This window comes from Eubalaena glacialis, chromosome 9 (assembly GCF_028564815.1).
Source record: "Eubalaena glacialis isolate mEubGla1 chromosome 9, mEubGla1.1.hap2.+ XY, whole genome shotgun sequence".
NCBI lineage: Eukaryota > Metazoa > Chordata > Mammalia > Artiodactyla > Balaenidae > Eubalaena > Eubalaena glacialis.
Window position 1 is genome coordinate 69,987,825 of NC_083724.1, and position 26,529 is coordinate 70,014,353.

The 26,529-nt window shown below is 43.8% G+C and overlaps 1 protein-coding gene across 2 annotated transcripts in view; it reads right to left on the reverse strand.

The window, feature by feature from the left end:
- The window catches only part of SLC24A2 (solute carrier family 24 member 2), a 234,223-nt gene that overhangs the window by 24,775 nt on the left and 182,919 nt on the right, over positions 1-26,529 (reverse strand). For both annotated transcript variants that reach the window (XM_061199091.1, XM_061199090.1), the window contains 2 exons: positions 18,226-18,324; positions 15,250-15,368 (listed from right to left, as the gene is read on the reverse strand). In XM_061199091.1, coding sequence (XP_061055074.1) covers positions 15,250-15,368; positions 18,226-18,324 — 218 coding nt within the window. The remainder of the gene's footprint in view (positions 1-15,249; positions 15,369-18,225; positions 18,325-26,529) is intronic.

The following is a 26,529-nucleotide window of genomic DNA, read 5'->3' on the forward strand; positions in this document are numbered from 1 at the left end:
ACTTGAATTTCAAAGGGGAGACAGAACAAATGGCTCCAAAGAATTTATTCTTGGGCTTCCCTGGTGGCGCAGTGGTTGAGAATCTGCCTGCTAACGCAGGGGACACGGGTTCGAGCCCTGGTCTGGGAAGATCCCGCATGCTGCGGAGCAACTGGGCCCGTGAGCCACAACTACTGAGCCTGCGCGTCTGGAGCCTGTGCTCCGCAACAAGAGAGGCCGCGACAGTGAGAGGCCCGCGCACCGCGATGAAGAGTGGCCCCCGCTCGCTGCAACTAGAGAAAGCCCTCGCACAGAAACAAAGACCCAACACAGCCAAAAATAAATAAATAAATAAATAAATAAATAAAAACTACAGGGAGAACAATGATTAAATTGATTTGGGCTGAGTGTGCTTTAAAAAAAAAAATTATTCTTTATCTAGTTACGGGGATGCTGGCAACAGCTTCTGCTTGTTCTCTAGTATCTATTCTGCCTGTTATGGATTGAATTGTGTCTCCCCAAACTCATAATTTGAAGACCCAACCCCCAGGACCTTAGCTGTGACTGGAGATAGGGCCCTTAAAGAAGTGATTAAGTTAAAATGAGGCCATTAGGGCGGGTCTTAACCCAATACGACTGGTGTCCTCATAAGAATAGGCTATTAGGACTCATGGAGAGACACCAGGGATGTGCATGCACGGAGGAAAGGCCGTGGGAGGACACAGCAAGAAGGCAGCCATCTGCAAGGAGAGGGGCCTCAGACGAAAACAACCTGTAGACACCTTGATCTTGGATGTCCAGCCTCCGGAACTGTGAGGAAATAAATTTCTGTGGTTTAAGCCACCCAGCCTATGGTATTTTGTTATAGCAGCCCTAGCAACCTAATATACTGCCCTTGTGCTTTAGTGATAGAAGGCCTCCTTTTACCTGGGTCTGGGATAAAGACTATTTCTAGCCTTCCTTGTAACAAGGTGTGGTCATGGGATGAAGTTCTGGCCAATGAGATGGGATGGGAAGTATCCTCTGCAACTTCTGGGATGTATCTTTAAAGGGTGGAGGTGTATCCTTCCTCACTCCTTCCTCCTTCTGGCTGCCAGGAATGGGGACATTTTGGCCAGAGCTTGAACAGCCATCTTAGACCATGAGGTGGAGAAACAGTATAAAAGGATCTGACCTCTGACACCCATCAAGAGCCATTCTAGCTCCGGGCTGCCTATAAAGACTTGGGAGAGACATAAAATTCTATCTTATTTAAGCTGCTGTGATTTTGGGGTTTTGGTTGCTCACAGTAGAACCTTATCCTGGCTGATCCAGTGTCCTCTTTATGAGGAATCAAGGGAGAAAAATCTTTCACATCTCAGCACTGGCAAAAGTCATGCTTCCTCTGAGAAACTGAGAAATCCATGCATCAGGGAAATGATACTCTTTATTTTTTGGCACTGGGGAGTCCAGAGCCAAATTTGTAACCCTGTCCAGCAATCAGAGCACAGGAATCTGCACTCACCTTACTCTAGTCTTACTCTCTTCCTTTCCTTTCCATCCTTTGCTGAATTTTCTCAAACTAGTCATTTTATCCTTTTACATCAGATGTATTTTTGCAAGCAGGCTTGAATCTTTGTGAAGGTGGGGCAGACCTAAAAATAAAACTCTGCAGTGGTCCAACAGAATTTTGGGGATAACTTTATGAGAGAGTGAGAGAGAGAGAGAGAGAGAGGGAGAGGGAGAGGGAGAGGGAGAGGGGGAGGGGGAGGGGGAGGGGGAGGGGGAGGGGGAGGGGAGGGGGAGGGGGAGGGGGAGGGGGAGGGGGAGGGGGAGGGGGAGGGGGAGGGGGAGGGGGAGAGGTAAGATGTTACTGTACGTGACAACACATGACAAATGGACAACTACCTTCTTGGATTCATTATCAATACTGAAGGTTGGAATCTGGAGGTCTGGCTATCAGAATACCTACAGATAGAAGAGAACAGTTCCAGGGGGCAGTTAGCACCTATTGGGAGGTCTCTGGAGCAATCAACTCATTTTTATTTTCCTTTATCTAGTGAACGGGAGGAGTGGCAGCAGCCTGTCCATTTGTGGCCTAGCATCATGAGAATTGGTTCAGCTTCTTTGCACGTGCATCTTATACTATTTCCACTTGTGCCTCGTCTGGATGGTTTGCCCCAGAATAAGTGTCAGGTTTCCAGTGGAGGGGCTTGAGTTGGATTTATCAGTCCAGAAGTTGCCTCTCCAGCCAGAAAAATATTTCTTGGAGGCAACTCAATTTCTTATTCTTGTCTGTGAAGGGCACTGTGCAAGATTCCTGCGTGAAGGTGAGCCCACTTTAATGCAATCTCTGCTGTCAGAGAATTAAAATGAACACCCAGGAGGTGTCTGAAAATAGGCCAACTTTGAGTTCAGTTTTGTTGATTGGTAATCACATCTCATCTCCAGTTCACAAGGAGCAAGCTCAGAGGATCGCTTGCACCTGCCTAGCTCTCAACTCGGTGGGGTTTGATTCTTCTTTAACCCCCTCAAAAGGACCACTCAGTTCAGCACTCAGGAATGCCACCTCTTCCCACTGGAGAGTCCCTTCAGTGTGGCATGATGCTGGATAAAATGCAATGCCAGTATTTAGGTATCTCTGTAAAAATATAATTCATTTACGCTAAAATACCGGGCCAGGGTCAAACTGGGGGAAGGTGAAGATTTCAAGTGATTTGGACTTCTACTTAAAAAGAATGGTTCCTAGTACATTTGTTGCTGTTGCTGTTTCTACAATTTGTATCTGTAGAAAAAAAGAATCAGTTTTACCTCCACATTGTTCAGGCACACAGATGCCCACACGAATGATCAAATGGGGCAAAGCTCATGGAGTGTGGTGCGGTCTACGAATCCCCAACAAGACCCCGAGGGGCTGGGAGTGGGAAGAGACATCCATAAAAACATTCGCCGAGCCTGAGATATGAGGCTGGGTGGGTGCATCAAGAATATTGAAACTGTCACCCTCAACAAAAGCCACTAATAAAACACGTGAAATATGTAGGCTACATGGGAGGTGTTCATCTGTAGACTGGGGATAGTAACTCTCAGGCAGTCGCAGGATGCACAGTACCTGGGAGAGACCAGGGGATCAGCACATGTTATCCTCTTCCTTTCTGCCATTAATCTCATCTCTGCCACTAACTAGCTACGTGACCCCAGGCGAATCAACGGAAATGCTGGAATAGCAAAAGAACACATACGTGTCACCTGTAAGGCATCTGAACCTGGGGTGCATCTCACCCCCTTTTAGGCCCCCAAAGTCCTTAAAAACCTTGTCATTGTGAAGCAGAGCTTCTCTGTCCCCTGCAATGTTTTAATGTGGGACCACCTTCCTGTCCAAGAACTTGTCATTCATTTTATCATTTGGACACTGAATGATCATGAAAGACAAGCTGCAATCATATAGACCTCTGCAATTATCTAGTGTAGGAACTTTAGGGCCCCAGAATTTCAGAGCTGGAGGGGCCCTGGGTCATTGAGCGCCCCCCCCCCAATTGAGGACCCTAAGATGAAGTGATATGCTGAAGGAAGGTCACAGTGCCAGGCTCATTTCACTCCCAACCCAAGGCTCTTCCAAAATACCACATGGCCTCCCCTCCTCACTCCTAAAAAGTAGGTATGAATGTGCTGTATGTCCAATTACACTAGGTTTCCCAGCTTTTTGTAATAAATCAAATCTACTAAAACAAAAATGCTAGCTATGGCAAACACTAAGAATGTAATTGACATAATTTTGGTTGATTTTCTTGAGTCTAGAACTAATTTCTGGTGGTTTGGCTGCCCCACGTTCTTGCAAAAGCTGATCAGAAACATCTGATTCTTGGACGCACTCTTTTCCTTTTCTTGAGTCTGCTATGGATGGAATATCTGTGTCTCTCCAGAATTCATATGATGAAATCCTAACCCCCAAGGTGATGGTATTAAGAGGTGGGGTCTTTGGGAGGTGATTAGGTCAGGGCGGCGGAGTTTTCATGATTGGGATTAGTGTCCTTATATATAACTGGGAAGCTAGCTTGCCCCTTCTGCCATATGAGGACACAGCGACTAAATGTCCGTCTATGAACCAGGAAAAAGGCTGTCACCAGACAATTGATCTTGGACTTCCCAGCCTCCAAAATTATGAGAAATAAGTTTCTGTTAATAAGCCACGTAGTCTATGGTATTTTTGTTATACCATCCAGGGCAGCTTTGAAGGGGAAATGAAGGGCAGATATGGGCGTGGGTGGGGAGGAGGAGCCATTGTGATCTTCTCTTCCCTTCTCTATCTCCTTGGGTGATATCTCCAAGGAGCCAGGTACAAATTTAAAAATGAAATGTGGGTACTGATAAGATATCAAAGAATGTCAGGACTTCAAATACAGGTGAAAAAGAAAGACTTGTTCTTTAGCATCTCTAGCCAAGAAAAAAGTGCAGAAATTTAGCCCAGGTCTGAAGTAGGAGGAGGTGACAATCAAGTACACCATAATGAGGGCTCGAGATTTTATGTGCATTTCATTGCTTGATGTCACCCCTGATTCCCATAACTGTGGATAATCCTGTACTGGCTACTTCTAAAATGAGTATCTAGGGGACGTTGGGGGAGATGGATTAAGCCCTTTACAATCATAAACTTTCCCGAGGCTAACTCTAGCAAGAAATGAAATAGGAGGCGGGTTATTTCCAGACTCCAGCATTCCGTGTTCAAAGGCCAGTGGAACCTCAGGGGAAGAATATGCACAAAAGAACAGCATCGTCTTGGAACAGGGACGATCTGCTTCTCCTCCTGCCTTCGTCCTCTTTCATTATTGAAGCATTAAAAATACTCTCTTTGACAAAGGTGGCATGTTTTACTTTTCCAATTAGGTTTCCTTGGGAACTGACGAGAAGGTGTGTGCACCCGTACAAAGCGTACGTGGGAGGCTCCTAGAGAGAGAAGAAATCTTGAAAGTGCCTCACCTAATGAAGGGATTGCTGGAGAAGGGACTAAAAGACGAAGAAGACCTACTTCTGCTCCAGAACGTTCTTTTACAATGTGACTGCTGTTACAGAATTAACTGAGATAGTCCAGGAAAAGCACCTAGAACTGCGCTTGGCACAGAGTAAACAGTCAATAAACATTAGTTATTATTATTATTTTTAACAAATGGTTAGGAGAAGAATTTCTTCAAAGACATCCAGGAGAGAGAAGTTTGACTAGGTGACTTACGATACTTCCAAGCAATAAAATTCTATAATGTAATTTTTTTCATGTGAAAGTGGAAACTGCAATAATTGTGTTCCCCATCTATCCATTCATCCAACATTTACTGAGCATTCATTGACTACCGTGATGTCAACAATCTAATTTACTTTCCTCTTTGGTAAGAGGAATAAACAGAAGGCCTTTGTAAATAAGATGAAAGGGAAAATTCCATAGCCCTAAGGAGAAAATGGTCTTTTATTTCAGTAGATGGGCTGTAAGTAGACTTTCTATCTGAAACAAAGCTTCCAAGCAGACTCATAATATTGTGACACCTTGATTCTGTCCTTTGAGCAGAGCTAAAAACAACACTAGAGTTGGAGCTCTCAAAAATGCAGTCACACTTTAATACAGTGAAAGGCTCTGAAATCAACATCTGTTTGGCAAGTAGAAGGTGCCTTCCAAGAAACATTCCATGGAGTGCTTTACTACAAAGGAAATCTATTCAAAAAGGAGATTTAAAAAAAAGATAAATATCCATATGGTCAGCGTATTAGTCTGCTCGGGCTGCCATAACAAAACACCATAGACTGGGTGGCTTGAGCAGTAGACATTTATTATAAACTCCCACCATAAATATCAGCTGGCTCAGGGACAGTAAGTGGTTTTCATCTCATCTCCATTTTTTTTCCTAAAGTGGTTGGCCAATTAGTGGGGTCAACATACCAGTAGCCTTCATTTTGTCTATTACAGAGCTAGAACATTGTGCTTGAAATTCAAAATATCGATCCATAAAAATCTCTTTACTAGGTTGTGGATCATTTTGTCTTACAGACCCAAAGACCTATACTCAAAACGTCTGAGTGACACAAGGGAAAATGAATTTTTGGGACCCCAGAGCTATCGTTCAGGACTTGCCAAACAAGGTGTGTATGAGTCATTTTGAGTGCAAACTCAGAGTTCTGGGATGGGTCAGCTAAGGGCACTAGGGACAACTTCATTTGCCATTTGCCTTTCCTCTTTGAAAAGGGAATAAAAACAGGAGAGCCAGGAAGAAAAACTGTTAGACACAATGATGGAAGACCAGAGTCGTGTTTGGAAAAATTCAGTTACTCAACTCTAAGATGAATCCTTAGTGACTATTATGGACAGAGTGTTTGTGTCCCTCCATAATTCATATGCTGAAGCCCTAACCCTCAGTGTGGGTGTATTTGGAGATGGGGCTTCTAAGGAAGTAATTAAGGTTAAATGACGTCATAAGAGTAAGCCCCTGGTCTGGTAGGATTAGTGTCCTTGTGAGAACAGACATCAGAGAGCTCTCCCCTGCTCCTTTCTCTCTCCACCCACACCCTTTTGTGTAGGAAAGGTTCTGTGAGGACAGAGAGAGAAGACAACCAACGGCAAGCCAGAAGGAGAGCCCTTGCCTGAAACTGAATTGGCCGAAACCTTGATCTTAGACTTCCAGCTTCCAGGACTGTAAGAAAATAAATTTCTCTTGTTTAAACTACCCGGTCTGTGATTTTTTTGTTATGGCAGCCCGAGTGGACTTATACACACTGTCCATATGGATATTTATCTTTTAAAAATATCTTATTTTTGAATCCTTTTGTTTTTTTTGGCTTTGAAAATAAAGTGTTCACTTGCTATAATTTATTTTTAAATAACCCTTTCACTCATTCTTTACCGAGTCTTTGAGAAATCTCTTTATTTTTGTTCTCTGAGTTTCTCAATGTCTTTGCCCTTGCATTATTTACCAATATCCTTCATCTCTCCGTTTTTATCTCTGTGTTTCTATCACTTATCTCTTTCCAAGAGATAAGTCAAGAAGAGGTCAGTCAAAAAGCATCTCTTTTTGGAAGGCAGTACCATCTGAGACATCTGTATTGCCTTCTGTGTGGACATCCTGAACCAACAGAGCTAACATTTATGTAGCATACAGATTTTTTAAAAAGTGATTAATCTCTGCCTGTCTAGCAGTAGGAAATAATTCCCCCTCCTTAAAATACCATCTTATGGTTTGTTTTACATATAGATGGAAAAAAATCTAGCATCAAGAACTTAGCATATTAAATACAAAATGATAAGGTTTCACTCAGCAGTGGCAACCTGAAAAAACTTCATCTGCTTCTCCATGACTTTGAATTGAAACCAAGATTTCAAAATATTTTGCTGTGAGTGATGAAGCTGTCTGGACCTAAGTTTTCCAAGCAGTCAAGAAACCATTTTATATTAATGTAAAATGGCTTTTGGAGGGTCTGGTGAAATGCAATTACTTTCCTTCACTTTGCATTTTGCCCAAATAATTCTGAGGTGCAACCTATGGACAAGATGGATTTCTTTCTGTATTGCTATTTTAAACTGGTTTTTGTATAGTTTTCATGGGCTTCGTAAATCCTGCTGATACAAATCATGAAAGATCTGTCAACATAAAAGCTACTGAAGAATCTAAGAAACAATTCAAAAGTCATTCTCATCGTTTAATCATCAACTGGATTACAATTACTCATAGGAACAGTAATATTAATGTTGGTATTTTTTTCAGGGTGTCAATGGAGTTTTTTCCTTTTTATTAATAGTCAGCTCTTAATGTATCTTATGTGAATAATTAATAGACTTTCTTCAAACTACTTCAGAAAGCACAATGACAAATGGTGTTATTAACAGTAAGATTCTAAGTGAAGTTATAATTCTCTGTCAATATTCAAATTTAGGCAGAAACCCAAGAGTCAGATCTATCTATTTCATTTTCAAGTGTGGTCAAAAGGCCTCTGAGTGCATCTTAAGCAGTTGGTAAATATTGTACAGGTCATCAGATATAGGAACTAGATCTCAACTTTTCGTTAAAAAATATATGTACAGATTGAAAGGAAAAAATGTTATCTCCTCCAGAAACGGAACCCATGTACTAAGGCTTGGTAGGTAAAACACTGTAATTTTTGCTTTTTTCTATAGTTTGTATTAGCTCTTCTCAGATACTAATAAGTTTCTTGGCTTGGACCTTGCAAACTCCAGTCTGATGAAGAATCTTTGGATATTCTTTTTCTTTCACAAGAGAAAGACCTTGCCCTCTCTCCCCAATACTGCCCTTGTGCTCTGGCTGTGTCAGACACAGAGATCCAGCCCCAGTTTCCACTATTTTCTACTTTCCTCCATTTCTTGAGTGCCAGAATCCTCTTATTATGCTTCACCAATGTTCCAAGAGATTGAATAATCTCATCAATAGTGGGAAATTCGGTCCTTAGCTGTTTTTAAACTTTCAAAATGGTGGATCTGGCTATTCCACCTTAATCATTTAGAAGAGATACTTGCTCTTTGAATATCAGGAAGATTTGAGGTTCGAAAGGCCTCTATTAAAACTTATTACTGCTAAGAAAGTAAATGTTTACTAACTAAAGGTAATATTTTAGGAAGAAAGGCATCATATGGATTCTAGGTCCCATCTGCTTGGATAATCTTGGAAATATTATCAGAGTTAATGTTTTGGACCAATGTTTATTATGAAGTCTTTCTATGGAGCTTTAAGATCATAGCTATAACTTTAAACGACATCAGTAATCCAAAACAAACTGCTGTCTTTGACAACAACGCTTTTTTACCACCCTCAGAGATGCACATTTAATAGTAGAGAAATATCTTTGTGCTTTTTATTTTATTTTTCTTAAGAGAAATCTAAGCTCACAATCACATCCATCATCTTTTCCCTACTCATCCTTTACTTAGTCACATAATACCCAAATATTTTTATCAGCACTATGAGAGCAGATCTTAAAAACCATACTGAGTTTAGGTGAGGACGAATGCTAGACTGGGGAGAAATAAGTCAGGGTTGAAATCCCAAAGGGAGAAAGGAAGGGCTTAATATAGTAAGATGATATTTAAGTTGTAAAGTGAGAAAAAAAGAAAAAAGTCTGCATTTTATACATTTTCTATCTATCATCTATCTATCTATCTATCAGTACATGTATGTTTGTGTGAGTATATGTGTGTGCGTGTATACACACACTACACACACACACACACACACACACATGCACATACATATTCTTTTTTCCTAGGAATGTGATTATCTTAAATAAGTCTGTTTGCCCACTGGTGCATCTGGGCAACTCTTAACCAAAGCAAAGACAATCTGGATTTCCCTAAGGACAGAGAGAAGTCTCAGAGGTGAAATGAAATAAAAGCTGCAACATATAAAAAGCATAATACAAGAAAAAAAAGTTAGATTTTCAGATTTCAGAATCTAAGAAATTTGCAAGGCATTTCCCCTCCTACCCTTCCACTGTGCACGTGTATGTAAAGAGTTTGGATGTGTCGTGTCTGGAGGATTGTGATGCAGCAAGGCAGGCAGCTTCCCTGAGCAAGCCGGCCACATGCAATCACCTGGCTGTTGTCTAGACTGGCAAAATTAAAAGGTAAGAAAATGCTGGGTTCTGAGTGGGAGAGAATATATCTTAGAATTGTTTTTCAAACCTGGATAAATTTCCAACACTGAAAATTTAGAAGGTTGGTAAATTCTCAGTGACAGCTCAAATCAATTCTGTTAGAATTGACAGCATTTTGTTAGCAGGTATTGGGAGAAGATAATCAGCACTAACCTGTTCGAAAAGTCAAATTATTTCTTGGTTCCACAAAATATACAAATGAAGCAGAAAACCTCCTGCAAAGGGGCTTCCTTGGTAAGAGAGAATATTTTTAAGTGCTCTTCATTGCCAGTGTAAAGTCTGGACAGAAGGAAGGTCTCAGAGCTGAGGTGTCGGTGTAAAATTAGTTCACTGGTCAACAGAGTTTTGAAAACAGCAGGTTAATTACACGAGACAGGTTAAACTCTCAGGAGAGTATCAGCAGTGAGTGTGTGGTGTGTGGGGCTCATCATTTCCATTAATAAAGTCGAGGTGCACACCTCATTCCTCCTGGAACCTGATAAAAATACAACTGGGAAAGAAAGAAAACCAGCACAATAAAAAGGCATTGAATCCTTTCTGTGAAGTTGTGCTTTGGGTGGCCTGAGTGTCCTGATTTCACACCTTTTTTTCTGACTCTGGAATCACAGCCTTAATTTACCGTGTCACCCAGTTTTTCCAGTCTTGAAACTCAAGCATCACCCACAACTGCTTTTTCTTGTTCACGCTCTGTGACCAATTTATTACCAAATGGTCTCAATTCTGCCTCACAAACAGCTCTCACATCCAGCCACTGTCACCCCTGCCACAGCCAATAGTTGGTCTGAGGCCTTGTGATCTGGGCTACCTAACAGCCATTTTTACACAGTTTTACTAAGTACTGCTAATAATAGCAAACACCTATGCAGTGCTTACCGTGTGCCAAGAACTGTTCTACGAGCTTTCGAGTCTCACAATAATGCTATGAAATAGGTTACTATGCCTGTTTCAGAGAGAAGGAAGATGAGAACAGAGGTTAAGTAAGTTGTCCAAAGTCACACAGCTGGTAAGTGGCAGATCTGGGATTTGAACTCTGTCTTCAATTTGTGGTCTGTCTTCAGAGACTCTACTCTTAAAGGACTAACGCATACTGTTTCTGTTTTAATTTAACCCATTGTTATTTTTAGTTGTTGCATTTTTTTGGAATAGGTAAAACAGTTAACTCATTCAAATTTCAAAAGCTACAGGAGGCTACATACTGAAAGACATGTGCAGAAGGCTACCTCCCACCCTGGTTCCCTACCACAGGCCCCTGTCCTGCAGGTAATCAGCATGACCAGTTTCTTCAATAGCATCCAAAGCAAATGTTTATATGTTACTATGTTATTGCCCTCCTTTTTTTCCTCTTACACAGAGTATATTGGATGTAATTTGGCACATTGCCTTTCCCACTTAACAACATATATTGAAGATCATTCCATATAAGTGCATGAAGAGCTTCCTCATTATTTTTTTTCCTTTTTTTTCAAAGACTGCAGATGGTTGAAATGAGGGATGGGCAAACTTTTCCTGTAAAGGGCCAGATAGTAAATATTTTAGGCTTTATGGGCTTTATGGTCTCTGTCACATATGCTACTGCTGCCTTTTTTTTTTTTAAAACCTTCAAGAATATAAAAACATCCTTATCTGATAGGTTGCACAAAAACAGGCTGCAGGCCGGATTTGGCCACAGATCATAGTTTGCTGATCTTTGAACCAAACAGGCTCTTACCTCGCTGCCCTGCATCCTGTCCTCCCTCACTCTGGCCCCTTCTTGACCATTCAGAGAGAGCTCTCTTCTTATCACATAAATCCAAAGCTGCCACGGTTCCCTTTAAACCCTCTACGCCTCCCCACTCCCAGCAGGGGGAGGTCCAGACTGCTGAGCGGTGCCTACAACACCCTTCCGGATCCCTGTGCCTCTCCTCCCCTCTCCGTCTACTGCTCTGGTCCAGCCCACTACCAGCTCTGCCTCAACTCCTGCAGCGACCTCTTTGCCCCACTACTACTACACGATCTCTTGCCACAAATCCACTCTCTACACCCCAGCGCAGCCTCTTGGATCGTTTACAAGTGCAAATCACATCTGGGAACCTCTGACAGCTTGTTGCTGCCCTAGAATGAAGTCAACTCCTGTATCATGGTCTACAAGGCAGGCCAGCTCCACTCGGCCCTCCTGTGAGACCTCACTGCCACCATCAACCCTCCCTCCACTCCCCACTCTCCAGCCACAGTGACTTTTCTGTTCCTCAAACAAGCTGAGCTCATCTCTGCCTCTGTGGGTGCTGTTCCCTTGACTGACCTGTTCTTAAAGTTCAGCCTCCGTTCAAATGCCGCTTCCTTAGTGAAGCTTTCCCTCACCTTCCAACCTAAAGGGGCCCCTCCACTTTTGCCCTCCACTGAGTCACCAGGCTTTATTTTCTTCATGGTCCTATGGCTGTCTATAATTATACCTTGGTCTACATTTGCAGGCTCTCTGCTCTGCTAGGATGGGTGGGCATCTCTGGTGCCCAGCACATTGCCTGACACACATTAGATGAGCACTGAAAATTTTCTGATTCAACAACGGAAGAATTTCAGCCCAATTTACTTTTCCTAGTGGATTTCTCCTCACTCCTCACCTTATATTTCAGTCTTCAGCTCCCCTGGCTTTCTCAACCAATCACTACACAGGAATCTCCCTCCTAAGCGAACATGTTGTCATCCCGGTCATCTCCTCCTTCTTTGAGCGACAAACTCCTACTTCCCCATCAATACCCAGCTCAAATGTTACCTCTTCTCTGAAGTTTTTACACTTTCCCTTGCCAGGGTCAATTCCTTCCTCTGGCAGGCTCCCAGAGCACTTTGTATAGACCTCCCTGATCACACTGGGCCATAATGATTTCCCTACCACAGATGTTTTTTTATTTACTTATCATACCCTGAATACTCTCAAATATATATATATATATTATATATGTTTCATTTTCATTTTATCTACAATAAGCATTTTACCTATAGGAAAAGGACACTTTGGATGCTGTTTATATAGTAGGTATGAACACATAATAATATAAATAGCATCATTTAGCTCCGTGCTATGTGCTTTATGTATATTATCTCATTTAACTCTCCTAATATCCCTAATGAGGCAGGTACTATGGTTATCTGTACTTTGCAGATAAGGAAACTAAAGCGAGGTTGGGTAACTCGCTCCTGGTGGATCTGGAATTCACTGCCAGGCTGTCCTGCAAGCAGCTGGTGGCCTGGCTCTTTGAAGGTCTGTGTGCCCTTGAGCTCTCAGTGTACCAGGATGGTGCCCAAATCTTCCCTCTTACCCTGCGTGAGACCCGGGGACACAGCTCTGCTCAGAGAGGGGTCAGTTGGGACTCTGTCACTCCCCTGCAGCAAGGTGACCCGTGTGTGTGGGGCACAGATGTCCCTCTGCCAGCCAGATGGAGAGGCACGATGATGAGGCTGCCCTCTGCACACCTGTGACTGTGCCATCCCCAAGGGCAGCCAGGTATCCTTGGGGCCTGCTTCCTGCTGCCACATGCTGCTTATCCATGTGGACATAAGCTGCTCTGCCAGCTCACCCTTGAGCTAATACGAAGGGACCGGAGGGCTCTGGGCAGGAGGGTGGGAGCCTAGAAGGCAGAGGAGACAGGGCAGAAGGAGCTGCCATTTCTCTATCTTTTCCTTTAGCCATTTCCGCCCCCCTCCACTCCAGCTTTACTGAGGTATAATCGACAAATAAAAATTTTATCTATTTAAGGTATACAACATGATGATTTGATATACGTATACCTTGTGAAAAGCACAGCAAAGGAAACAACAGATGAAAAGGCAACCTATGGAATGGGAGAAAATATTTGCAAATCATATACCTGATAAGGAGTTAATATCCAAAATATATAAGGAACTCAAACAACTCAATAGCAAACAATGAATAACCTGATGAAAAAATGGGCAAAGGGACTTCCCTGGTGGTCCAGTGGTTAAGAATCTGCCTTCCAATGCAGGGGACACAGGTTGGATCCCTGGTCAGGGAACTGAGATCCCACATGCCGCGGGGCAACTAAGCCCGTGCGCCGCAACTATTGAGCCCATGCGCCACAATTAGAGAGCCCATGAGCCAAAACTAGAGAGCCCACGTGCCACAACTAGAGAGCCCACGTGCCACAACGCAGATCTCTCGTGCCATTACTAAGACCTGATGCAGCCAAATAAATACATAAACAAATAAATAAATATTAAAAAAAAAAGGGCAAAGGACCTGAATAGATATTTTTCCAAACAAGATGTACAAATGGCCAACAGGTATATGAAAAGGTGCTTGACATCTTTATCCTTTCCTTTAAACAAAGAAACTTTCCTTGCACATTTCTTCAGGGAATAAAGGCAACAGGCAACAATGAGCAAGTGTTTGTCTAAGACGTACAGACTTCCTCTGTTGCAGAGTGTATCCCGGTGTAAAGGAGAAGAGAGTGCTGGAATGGATTTGCTGTAGTCTGGCTTCATTATCAGCTCATCAGGAAAATTCTGCCTAGAGAAGTGGGTCACAAACTTGAGGGGAATGCTACTTAAAGTGTGGTTCTCGTACCAGCAGCATCAGAATCACCTTGGAGCTCAGGAGAATCGCAGACTCTGGGCCCTACTCCAGACCTGACAAATCAGACCCTGAATTGTAACACGATCCCCCAGGAAATTCCTAAGCACATTAAAGTTTGAGAAACACTGACCCAGGGTGACTGATTGAAATGTGAGTTTAGGGCTCTATGCCTTAGAAATTCTGATTCACTTGAGGAGGGTGAGATCCAGAAATCTAACAGGCACCACCTACTTTTTGCTTCTGCCTACTTTTTTGAGCAACTGTGGTCTAGAGGCAGTACTGCTTGGTGGAAATAGTACAGACACTATATTTAGACAGTCTTGAGATCAAATCTCATTTCTAATAGCTACAAACTAAGTAATCCTGAATAACTACTTCATCCTGTTAAGCTTTAGCTTCCTCAGCTATAAAATGGAGATATTAAATGTCTGTACCTTCAGCTGGATGGTTTAAAGCACCTAGCACCACAGCTGTGGCACACAGTACGTATAAATGTTAAATATTATAGCCATTAGATCAAACAGCTATCTAATGGTTGCAACACTGAATGGTGGACTGGGCCAGAGTATTGATTAATTTCAACTGCAGGGACAGGGAAGGCCAAAGGGGGCTAACCAAGGTGTGATGGCTGTGGTTTCTCTGTTACTTAATCTTGGCCCTAAAGACAGAGAAGGGATTAGACTGCAGCAGTGATCAAACTTTATCATCTACTAAGAATCACCAGGGAAGGGAGTTAAAAATGCTGATTCCTGGGTGCTGCTTCTCAGAGATTCTGTTTCATCGCGTCTGGGATATGGGCTAGGGATCTGCATTTTTATCCCCAGGAGATTTGATGCATGAGTCCTCCAATCTCACCCTGAGAAACAGCGGCTTAGAGAATATGTGTACTTATTGGATAAAGGAAGAGCCTGACGCATGTGGTACCCTGGGTGGTACTGGGAAATATACACAAGGATGGATGACTCCACCTGGTGTCCACCCAGCTGGGAGCTGGGGCCTCCAAGGAGAACGTAAGTCCGTGCTGCTGTGCTAGAATATCGACACGAACGGCGGCCTGGAAGAGCAATGGAAGAGAGCCATACCTGGGCTTCCGCAGCTTCAATGCTGTGGGAGAGATTTCCATTTTGTACAGGTTCCGAAGCATCACTGGACGGTGTCATCTCCACTTCTGTGCTGGTGCTGTTTGGGAGCTCGATTTTTTCTGTGACATAAATTAGACACATACAAAGAAAGCAAATGGAGTCAAGTAGGGGTAACAGCCATATAGAGAAGAATACCCTATATTGGGCCAAGGGAGAAGGTAGTGGGCTCTGAGGGGTGATAAGGCCCAGGGCTAAGGTTGTATCAGATGGCAAAGGATTTCTACCCTTCTCCCCCATGCCTTTTAGTGTACTCAGCCCCCCTCCTCTCTTTAATAGCTCTCTGGCATCCCCTCTGGCCTGATGTCTGACCTTGAGTGCCCTATCAACTCCCAGGGTATGCATTCTCTAGACTAGGCAAACTGACCAACTCGCCATTCAAGAACATGAGCATGGACATTTTTATACCAAAAGCCAATCTACACACTAACTGTTTATACCCAGGACCACATCTCTCAGATATTTTTTATAGCAGGATCTTTTCTTTTGTATCACATTCCAGAAAGGATATTTATTAGCTATGGTCTCAGAAGACTTGGGTCCTAGGCTCTGCTCTGCCACCATCGGGCTGTCACCTCGGGCAAGTCCTCTTCTTCCTCTGGGCTTTAGGAACCTTATCTATGAGATTAGGGGAATCAACTGGGTGACCTCCAAGGCCCATTGCTTCCAGCTCTAATTCCCTCAGGCTCAGTGAGTAGACAACTCTGCCAGCATGTAGGTGCCATGCGTAGGGCAAACCTGGGAACCTGGTCTTCTTGAAATGCCTGGAGAATGCTACTTAGAACATTCCACACCTGGGCATCCTATTGCAGGCCAGGCAAGAGCGGGGGGCTGAACAAGTAATCATTCCTGGATGAGAGGTGACATTTGGCTAGAGTGACTCCCGGATAATGGTTGAGCACTGGGCCTCGTGGACACTGGGCATCTCAGACAGGCCTGGGTTCACACTCTGACTCTACTACTTGTGCTGTGGGGCCTTTAGCAAGTGACTTAACTCCTCTGAGATTCAGCTTCCTCATCTGTAAAATCGGGGTGATGATGACAATAGAACCACCACTGCTGCTATGACTAACAACAATATGATCAAAGGGTACGCTGATAAAGATTACATAAGAAAATGCATCCAAAGCTCTCAGCACAGTGCCTGGTACAGAGCGAGCAAACAAGAAATAGAAACTATTGGGATCCTCATTATAGCACCTGCCTTGCACTAGAAGATTTTTTTTCAGGTCTCAGAGGAACACCAGCAGGTGATCAGTGATCAGGCACCACTGAGGTTTTTTGCCATGCTTTCAGTGACAGGGAAATAAAAAGGGTTCATAGGCCCTCTGGCTGTGCTGGGTCAAGTCTTGGATTTCAGGAGACAATGAAGCTGTGTGGTTCAGTGTCAGGGTTGCCAGGAATACCAGAGTGCTCATCAGTATCAGATATGGGCAGTCTCAGGCTGCTCATAGAGTATCAGAGTATTTCTAGCAACTTCAGAAAAACTAAACATTTTTATCACTGGTAAACGCTCACTGGAAAATAATTTGAGAGTTACATAAAAATTGTTGGGTTTGAAGGAGCCAAATTTTGGAAGTCACAGGGAAATATTTATGTTTATGTATTTAGTTGTGGAATACAGAGGCATAGATATACTTAAATATAGAAAGCCACTGAAACTCAAACTTATTTTATCTTTCCATGTTTTCAGTCGTGATGACGTTATCTTAATGATGTTCTGCTGTGTGTGACTGTGTCTGTTTTTCCTGGTATACTTGGTTTAGTTATTTAAACTAAAAAGTACTAAGTACCTTGGGAAATATTAAAATTGTGTTTAGGGTGTCTGTTGGCTGAAGTGATACAACTTTAGGATTGGCCTTCAATGGCCAGACAACACAGGAGGCTGGGTCCCAAAGTGGAGTTAAGATGTCCAAGAACAGACATGAACAGATGAGAAGAAGCAACCTCCCAGGTGTGACAGTTAGCATTTTAGCTTATTTCCTTTAAGTTTTTCTTTTCATACCCAGTAGAATCTTGACTGTTTCTTGGCCAAATAGTTTCCCTGAGCTAGAAGTCAGGGTAACAGGAAAGGCAGACGCTCTTCTAAGGAATGTCATATATTTCGAGTGCAACACTGTTGAATTTTGTCTGCAGATAATTTTAGTTTCTTGCAATAGTATTGTGTATCGCATAGTTCCAGATTAGGGTAAATTTAGTCTGAATTTAGAATTAAAGAGCTACGAGACAGTCACAGACTGGAGATGAGGAACATTACATTCCAAGTTAAAATGAGATGCCTGAATGTCACGATCTGGTCACACAGGAACTCAGAAAAGGTCAACCACAAGAGACCCGGGTGAGTACTGTTGAATTCTTAGGAAAGGAGAGGCAGGGTCATCTTGTAGGAACCCTGCCACTCAGTTCAGGAGTGACCAAGTGAACAATCGGGTAATTTACTGGGGGTGCTGCAGGCATTGTCACAGGTATAAAATCTGGCTACCAGGCAAGAATTTCAGAAGGGGTACTCTCACCTTTTGTTAAGCATTAAATGACAGGTCTATATGACCTCTTTATGTGCAATCCCTGAAGTGAAGTGACTTTCTACTCTTCAGTGGAGATGCCTGGCTAGGAGCTGGTGTAACTTTGCTTATTTTTAAATTTTTATTTATTTAACATTTTTATTTATTTATTTTACATGGTTCCTCAGAGAATCATTTCACTCTTTTTAAAGTTCCCCTGGGGGTAGGTGATATATTGTGTCTATTCATGCCCTGTACCCACGAGGCGGAAGTGGGACTCTTCCTGACACCCAGGAAAGGGCTGAGTTGCAGGGTTCTGTGTCTGCACTGAGTTGGGGTGTCCACACTGGGTCCTGTCTCTCTGCCCCCCTCCACGTACTTCAGGAAAGGCACGGGATGGAAGTCTCCCCGGACTCACCCACGTGATTAGCAGCCCCATTCTGCCTCTCGTTCTCATCCACCTGACATTTTTTCTTGGCGATCTTGTGGAGAATTGAAGCCTTTTCTCTGAACCTCCCTGAAGCAAGAGAAAGTAATGGAAAGGAGACAGGGTGAGAAGGAAGATAAAGAGAGAGGCTCGTGGCAAATGGCGAAGCGCTGGTGAAGCAGGCACGTGGCTTCCTCAGCTATGGGGCCGGCCAGCAGCAACCCCTCCTTTCTGCCCAGCCCAAAGGCCCTATGACCTGCAAGAAGGGTACTTTCTTACCTTGTGATTCTTCAGCCCAGTTCTCTCTCTGAGAATCTCAAGCTGCTGGATCACAGATGAAAGGTGATCTCCTCCCTCCCTCCCACTTGCTTACAAAAAACGAAAGTACCAATCATCACCAAAACTCCCTCTACTGCTGAGGTCCGAAACAGGTCTAGAGAAACAGAACTGCTCTGGAGGCATAGCCGTGTCTCTGGAATTATATGCTCATCCCAGAATTGGCTTTTGACCATGGAAAGCCAAGCCCAGGGGTCCTTTGATTTGACTTTGGTTTTTAAACATTTATCTTAATTAACACTGCAATTTCTACAGGAGTTGGGATGCATCACAGCTTTTCGAATTAGCTGAGTCAGCTGCAATTAAAGCATCAGGGAGGCAACTGATTCCAGTAGGGGATTTAGGGTAAAGGATGAACAACTAAGCACAGCAAGTAATGTCTGTTGGTGAAGAGACGCTTAGGGAAAGGTGCTGGAAAAAATACCATTTTCAAAGTAATCATTTTAAACAGCTGTACCACAAAAGTAATGCTTCATTTCTTCTCCATTACTGACATAATTAATGGGTAAATGCATGCAACAAGCACAGAAAAAAAGCATGCAAAAGTGTAGAGATTACTTTAAGTGAAACGTAGCGCATTTTTCTTTCTCTTTTAATCCTTGATATTTTTCCCCCTGGGAACGTTCAAGGTACAAAGGAGCCTCATTTTAAACTGACTGATTATTGCCTAGATTCAGATATGATGAGTCCCTGAAAATATCACAACTCCTACAATTTTCCCACTAGGCCTTGGGGGTTGGCTGGGTTCTCTAGCAGCATATTAGCAGAGGAGCTCATTCTACTTTTCTAGTTAGACCAAAACCAAACCAAATCAAACCCCAAAATGTTTCTCTTGGAGAGCCTGTCCTCCTAGGATGGGGCATGGCAGGTTGGCATCCGCACCTCACCCCTCCTTGTGAATGGAAATCCTGGAGAGTGGTCATAGAGGTGACTTGTGTGCCTGGCTGGGGATGACAGAAGCTGTAAACTAGAGTGGGACCAGTTGACTTCAATGGTGAAAATGATGGGAGACAGAGCCTCTTCTGCTCACAAGCTCCATTAGCCTTAAATCTAGATGCCTGCTACCATAAAGGTAGCCTCTAGCAGGTAAGTACCTTAGTGTAGGTAATGAATGTGCCCTGCCGGGCACACCCTCCAAGGAAGCAGGAAGAGGAACATTACGCAGAGAAAAGTGGGTCGGTATGTGGCTTGGGCTTCATAAGGAATGAGAAAGAAGGACTAGGTGATGGGCATGATGTCCATCCTTGAGGGATGTTGAAGGTCAGCATTAGGTTCCCCACGCTGGAAGGTAATTTGAATTTGTCTATTTCTATTTAATCTCCAAGGAAAACTCGGGGAAGAAAAGAGGAAAGGAAAGAAGTCTGGGGACTAGGAGAAGGACGAGGTAAAAGGGAATAAGGGAAAAAAAAAAAAAAAGAAAAGAAAAAGGAGAGCAAAAGAAGGAATTCAAGAAGGACGAAAGAGGCAGGGAGCTGGGATTGTCTGGAGGTTGCCAGGCAGCATGGATGCAAGACACGTCCCTGGCTGCCAAATCTAGTCTTATTTGGGGAGTAGATAGATGGATAATGAAGAGTGATTCTCAGCCTTTGGCAGTCTGAAGCCTAAAGAGGGGTACTTCTTTGTGGAAGATGACCCTAAGAAGTCCTCAAATCATCTGCTGAAAAGGCAAGAAGAGGAAAAGGGAGGTTCTAAAACTTTATAGAAGGTGATGATTCTAGTAATAATGCCACCCTGTGGATTTGGGGTCTGTCTTTGAACTTAGAACATTCTGCAGCTCTGTGATCAACAATTGCTATTTAAAAATAATAATAAAGCAAGAGAGCATTCAGAAGAGGAAACAAATAAGCCTGGGGAAATAAAACGTGAAGTAATCCAATCCAAGTAATGCCCGAAGGTCATGAAACATGGCAGAGAAAAATATTTGATGGAAACCAGTTAATCACATGTTGTGTGTGATTCCGAGGATCTTTTCAGAGCTCAGATGAACGCCAGAGAGAAATGATAACAAAAGGGGCCCCAAAGCATGAAAGGGTTTGGCCACTCCCTCTGCCAGGAAACATCTTTCATAACAGTGTTGGCCACTGTCACTCGTGGGCTCGTTTCCCCAAATTCTCTAAAGGAAGAGTGGGAGGACAGGGCAGGGAAATGATTCTAGAATTGGGATTTCATAGGTTCTCAAACATTTTCACAGACCAGCAAGGGTTTTCTAGACTGTGTGTCACCCGTTTTCCCACTGCAGGAGCACCTCAGATTTCCTGTGCTATGGAAAAATGGGAGGGATAGACCTTACTTGTTTTCTCTTGGGGTTCAGCCCTTGGGCAGCAAGGCAAAGCTGCAGAGGCTGCCTGGGGAGCAGCTTTTGTCCACCCACCCCTTCAACTTCTTTAGTACAACTTCTGCCCCAATTTGCAGGACCTGGCAGCCATTCTGCCTTGTGAGTGCTGACAATGGCTGCTCCAAGGCCTAAAAGAATTTTCAGAGATGAGTTTCTAGAAAAGCAGCACACAGAAAAAGTGAAGAAAAGGTGAAGGCCCACCTTTAGAATTTAGCACACAGGGGAATTCCTTGAGATGGTGGGGCAGAGCCTCGCCAGCAAGGCATCCTCATCTCAGTTCAGTGGACACCCCTGGGATCACCACAGGGCACCTTTTGAGAAAAGCTGTGAGGATCATGCCGACAGGACAAGAGTGGGCACAGAACATGTGATTCTCAAAGGGACCCTCTGTGTTTGGGGGTAGGAAGACCTGGCACCTTCCGGACCTGTTCAGCCTGAAGCCACAAGCTGGGAGAACACCTCGCAGGATGCGTGTGTGTTGGGGACAGCACAGTATTGTGGTTAAAAGGATGTGATTTCGAGGCAGCTAGGCCTGGGTTTAAGCCCCGCCTCTCTCACTGGCTCTGCTGGCTGAGAACTGGTAAATACATGAATATTTTTGAGCTTCAGTTTTCCCATCTGTTGAATAGGGATGTTAACAACTGACTCCTGAGCTAAATGCAAGGCTTAAGTGAGAAAATATGTGTAAAGGACTGATCACAGCACCTGGCATTAGCAGAACTGTAAATAAGAGGAAAAAGAAAAACAAACCAACAGACAGCCCAGGGGCAAGGGTGACATGGCCCTGAATTGCTTTAGAGCAGCTGTTCCCTACCTTTCTGGCACCAGGGACCCGTTTCATGGAAGACAATTTTTCCACAGACAGGGGCGGGCGGCGGTGGGATGGCTCAGGCGGTAATGAGAGTGATGGGGAGAGGCAGATGAAGCTCTGCTCACTCGCCCGCTGCCCACCTCCTGCTGTGCGGCCCGGTGGGTGGGGGACCCCTGCTTTAGAGGAATCGTTGGCATCGTCTCTTCTCTCAATCCACACAGGCGGGACTGGAGAATTAGCTGCATCTGACCCGACAGTGTAAGCATCGGGGGCCTTGTTGGATTGGTGTTTAGTTTTCAGTGAGTCCTCCAAAGTCAGTTCCAAAACCAATTAGGAGAAGGATCACTTTATACTTTCCCGAAATTAAGAAGGTCAAGGTGAGGGAGCTGGCCCTCTGTGTTTTAGATACCTTTGTGATCTTAAAATGAAAAGATAGTGATCAGCTTTCTCCCATTACCTGTGAGGACAGAGTACAGGGAAGGACTATTGGTGTTGCACAGTGGATTCGGGGTGGCTCCAAAGAGCTTCCTGATGCACAAGGGCTTTACCTCCTCTGTGTCTCAGGCTCAGAATTTTAAAATGGGGATAATAAATAGAACACCCAGCTCATACAGTTGCTGGAAGACTTAATGGTTTGATACACATCAGGTGTTTAGATGGCCCTGACATACAGTAAATTAGAAAGGGTTGTTACTATTATTGAAGTGAATGCAGGACCTTTACCCCATAAATTACTGAAAATAAAAAGCTTGATATTTAAAAATAGAATGGAAGCTTAGCAGCCTCTGATGCAAGAGACCTTGGCAGTAAAGGCACTGCTTCCATAGACTATTTTAGGCATGGATTCCACGTTGGCATAAGGGTTGACGTGGACAGATCTAAGAAAAAACTGTAGCTCTGTGCCTGGTGACAAAGAAGACATTTTTGAGCACTTTTCAAGGTGAGAGAAGGAGTGATTTTTAACATTTTTTAAGGCAACTTTAAAAAATATACTCTGCTGCAGTGTGAACCCTTAAAGTGTTGTATTTTTATACAGTGACAGATTATTTGTATACTTAAAATCGCAGAAATAGCAAATTCTGCTCAAATCATGAGGTACCTAGTACGTCAAAACCTAGTACACAATTTTAATATAGTTTAGCTTGCTCTGAAATTTGCAGAATACCAGCTGAGTGTCCTCAGGGGAGTGTGTGTTGAGGGGGTGCGGTAGGGAAGTGTGGGAGAAGATCAAAGCAGAAATGCCTATTATGAATAAGAACAAATTTTGGAAGAACAAAATTTGAGGAATCAAAATCTTTAATCTCTCTGCCATAAAACAGAAGCTCTAAGCCTCTTTGCAAAATAACCTTTGGAGGTTCTGTTTAATCAAAGAAAAAGCATTTTGCTTCTGTTTCTGCTGTTAATTAATGAAAACAGCCCCTGGAAATTCCTTCACATCTTTCCCACCAAGTAATCAGCAGCGCTGGACAGGAACACTTTGGGCTGGAGGTGAGATTCCCTCCCGGTGCCATAGAACATTCTGAGCACCAGAAACACAGAAGAGACAGGACCAAAGAGATTTATAGATGTAAAGGGAGTGGCCACACACACCTCGGTGAACAGACCTTGGTTTGGGAGAAGAAAAGGGAAAATGAAACAGGAGGGAAAACTTAGATAGTGTTTTAGAAACTATTTTTGTGTTTTCAGTTCTGCCTTTCCTGTCTCCGTCTTTGAAGTTTATGGCTTGGCTGGTAGCTTAAAAAGTAAAACGGCACTGAACTTTCTTCCTGTTTATCCCCTGTCTTTTTGTCTGGAAGCAGAGACTCAGGTCAGGCAGCCAGGCCATTGTCACTCTGAGAAGGCATGCAATGGAACTGACGTGGCAAAGAGCAAATGCTGACCTTGGGGTCATCGTGGGTTCCTCTCTTTCTCTCACATCCCACATGTTATCCACCAGCAAATCTGGGGTCTCGACTTTCAGAATATTTCAGAATCTGACCACTTTTCCCTCCCCACCCCCTGGGCCGAGCAACAATCCTGATGGCCTCCTGGCCAGTCTCCCTTCCACCTTTACCTCTCTGTCCCCCAGGCTGGTCTCAGTGATCAGATCACACCACTCACTCCTCTGTGCAAAATCCTGCAGTGGCTCCTGAGGTCAAAGTGAAAGCCAAAGTCTTCCCAATGACCTGGAAAATTCTGTCCAGTGAAGCTCACCTCTACCCCCTCCCTCGTCCCCTCCCCCTCTCCTAGCTTACTCTGCTCAAGCACTCTGGCCTCCTCGCTGTTCTGGAAAACACTGTGCACTCTCCCACCTCAGCGCCATGGACTTTGCTGGTCCCTCTACCTGGAATGTTCTTCTCCCAGGGATCCACGGGCTTCACTCTCTCAACTCCTTCAAGTACTCGTTCAAATGTCACCTTCTCGTCAAGGCTGCTCTGAGCAGCCTATTTAAATTTGCAGCTTTTCTTTCCAGCATTTCTCATCCCCAGCTTATTTTCTCTAAAGTGTTTTTCACCATCTAATTTACTGTATCATTACTGCTATTGAGTATCTGCTGCTTCCCATTAGCAGCCAAGCTCCACGAGGGTAGGGATTTTCATCGGTTTTGTTCGCTGCCGTATCCCCAGCACCCAGTGGGGCTCAATCAATCCTTGTGTTTGTGGTTTCCTGGCAAGTTGATGAGTTTCTTACATGCTTCTTGTTGGCTAATGACCCAAAGTAAATCCTTGCAAGTCCACCCAAGCCCAAGGCCCCAGTAGAGCTGAGGGTCCATACGTAGAGCCCCAGGAACTGTCCGAAGGTAAAGAGGAGAAATGGGCTGGACCAGGTGTTTATGCACCAGAGATGGAAGACAGAGGGGCACACCAGTCATCTCGCTCCTGCACCTCCCTCACCAGGCTGCCCAGGTGAGCCCTGGAAGGAAGAGGAGGAAGATGGAAGAGGAGGCCCGGTGGGCACGGCAGAGAGCAGAGCAGGGAAAGCTGGGCTTTGGCTCCTCCTTCTGTATGAAGATACTCCTCATTTGTCAAGGCCTAACTGAAGGCCAGACCCGAAGCTTTTTCTCTACTGATACACACACCCATCTTCCCAAGTGGAAATCCGCCCGCCGTTCTCATGGCACTTTGTACTCCTGTCACAGCCCTTATTTCAGTTTGCTGCCCACCTGTCTGCTTTCCCCACCAGACGGCAGGCTTCTCAGGGGCAGAGACCTCTCTGCCATCTGTGTATCTTTGTGTCCCTCAACAAGCGTCTTAGAATCATGCATGGCACGTCACATGCACTCACTGAGTTACAGTGAGGCTCTTGGTATATTAGCTCCCCTGGGAAGTCAGCTTTTTTTCCAAGTCAGTACAAGTCACAATCTTCTACTCTGCAAATATTAACCAAGCCTGTGCTATGAATCAGGCAACATGTGGCAATAAGATCCAGCTGGTGGGTGCCCTTGTAGAGTTCACAGCCTGGAGCCAGAGAGACGAGAAACAAGGACTTAAGATTCCTGCTCTGATGGTGCGGGCCTTCTCGGGAGGGCATGGAAACTCAGTGAATAGTGAAAGTTCTAAGATACAAGACACTACCTAGCAGCTTGAAGGAATAAACTCCTCTTGCATTCCACAAGCTGTCCTCATGGGGCAGCTTATTCACCTAATAGGATCTGACCTGATTTTTATTTTTTATTTTTATTTTTTTAAATTTATTTATTTATTCATTTTTGGCTGTGTTGGCTCTTCGTTTCTGTGCGAGGGCTTTCTCCAGTTGCGGCGAGCGGGGGCCACTCTTCATCGCGGAGCGGGGGCCACTCTTCATCGCGGTGCGCGGGCCTCTCACTATCGCGGCTTCTCTTGTTGCGGAGCACAGGCTCCAGACACGCAGGCTCAGTAGTTGTGGCTCACGGGCCCAGTTGCTCCGCGGCATGTGGGATCTTCCCAGACCAGGGCTCGAACCCATGTCCCCTGCATTGGCAGGCAGATTCTCAACCACTGCGCCACCAGGGAAGCCCCTGATTTTTATTCTTAAAAGCAAAATATTAAAAATAATATTCTCGTCCTGCACAAAAACACCAAGAACATAGAGTTTACTTACTTATTCTTAGATCTACTTTTGAGGTACAACCTCTAAATTATTTCCTCTAATTTTTGTGAAACAGCATGTAAAACCACTATTGTAAGATTATATCGACATTAATGGAAATTAAGCTAGTATTGTAATAAAGTAGCTTGTAAAGTGTCTTTGTAAATATTTTGTGAATGGACCACATAATAAAGATGATGAACATAATTTAATTGTAGTTATATTTATAGATATAATCATAGGACTAGTTTTTGTAATTAATAAGAATATTTACATAATTGTATCTCAAGCGGTGGCCAAACCCATCATATAATGAAATGAAGCAGGCTGATTTCCTTATTAAGGCTTTTAAAAATAATTTTCTGTAACAATGACCTTTGGAGTCACAAGTAAAGCACAGTTCTGTCTACATGTGAATTGGTTCTATATCGTCTCTCCTAACGGGGTCACCTTATCATTGGAAATGTAAGAGTGTCTTCCTAAATATTTTGGAAGATTTCCAATGTGTTTCAAAAGTTGGTATCTTAAAGGTTGAAATTTTGTCCTTTATCCCAATTTCCTGCCTTTTCAGGGACTCTGCCTAATCAGTCATCTTATCCTCAATCCTTCCCTTTCCCCTCAGTATATAATCATGCTTAAGTCTTTCAGTGTGGCAACTTTTCTCTTGACTTCAGGTTTCCTGCGGGCACTGCTCTCTCTTGCCTTCTCTTCATGGACAAGCCTCAGGAAAGATCAGTCTGTGCTGGTGCCTCTGTGTCCTTAGGGT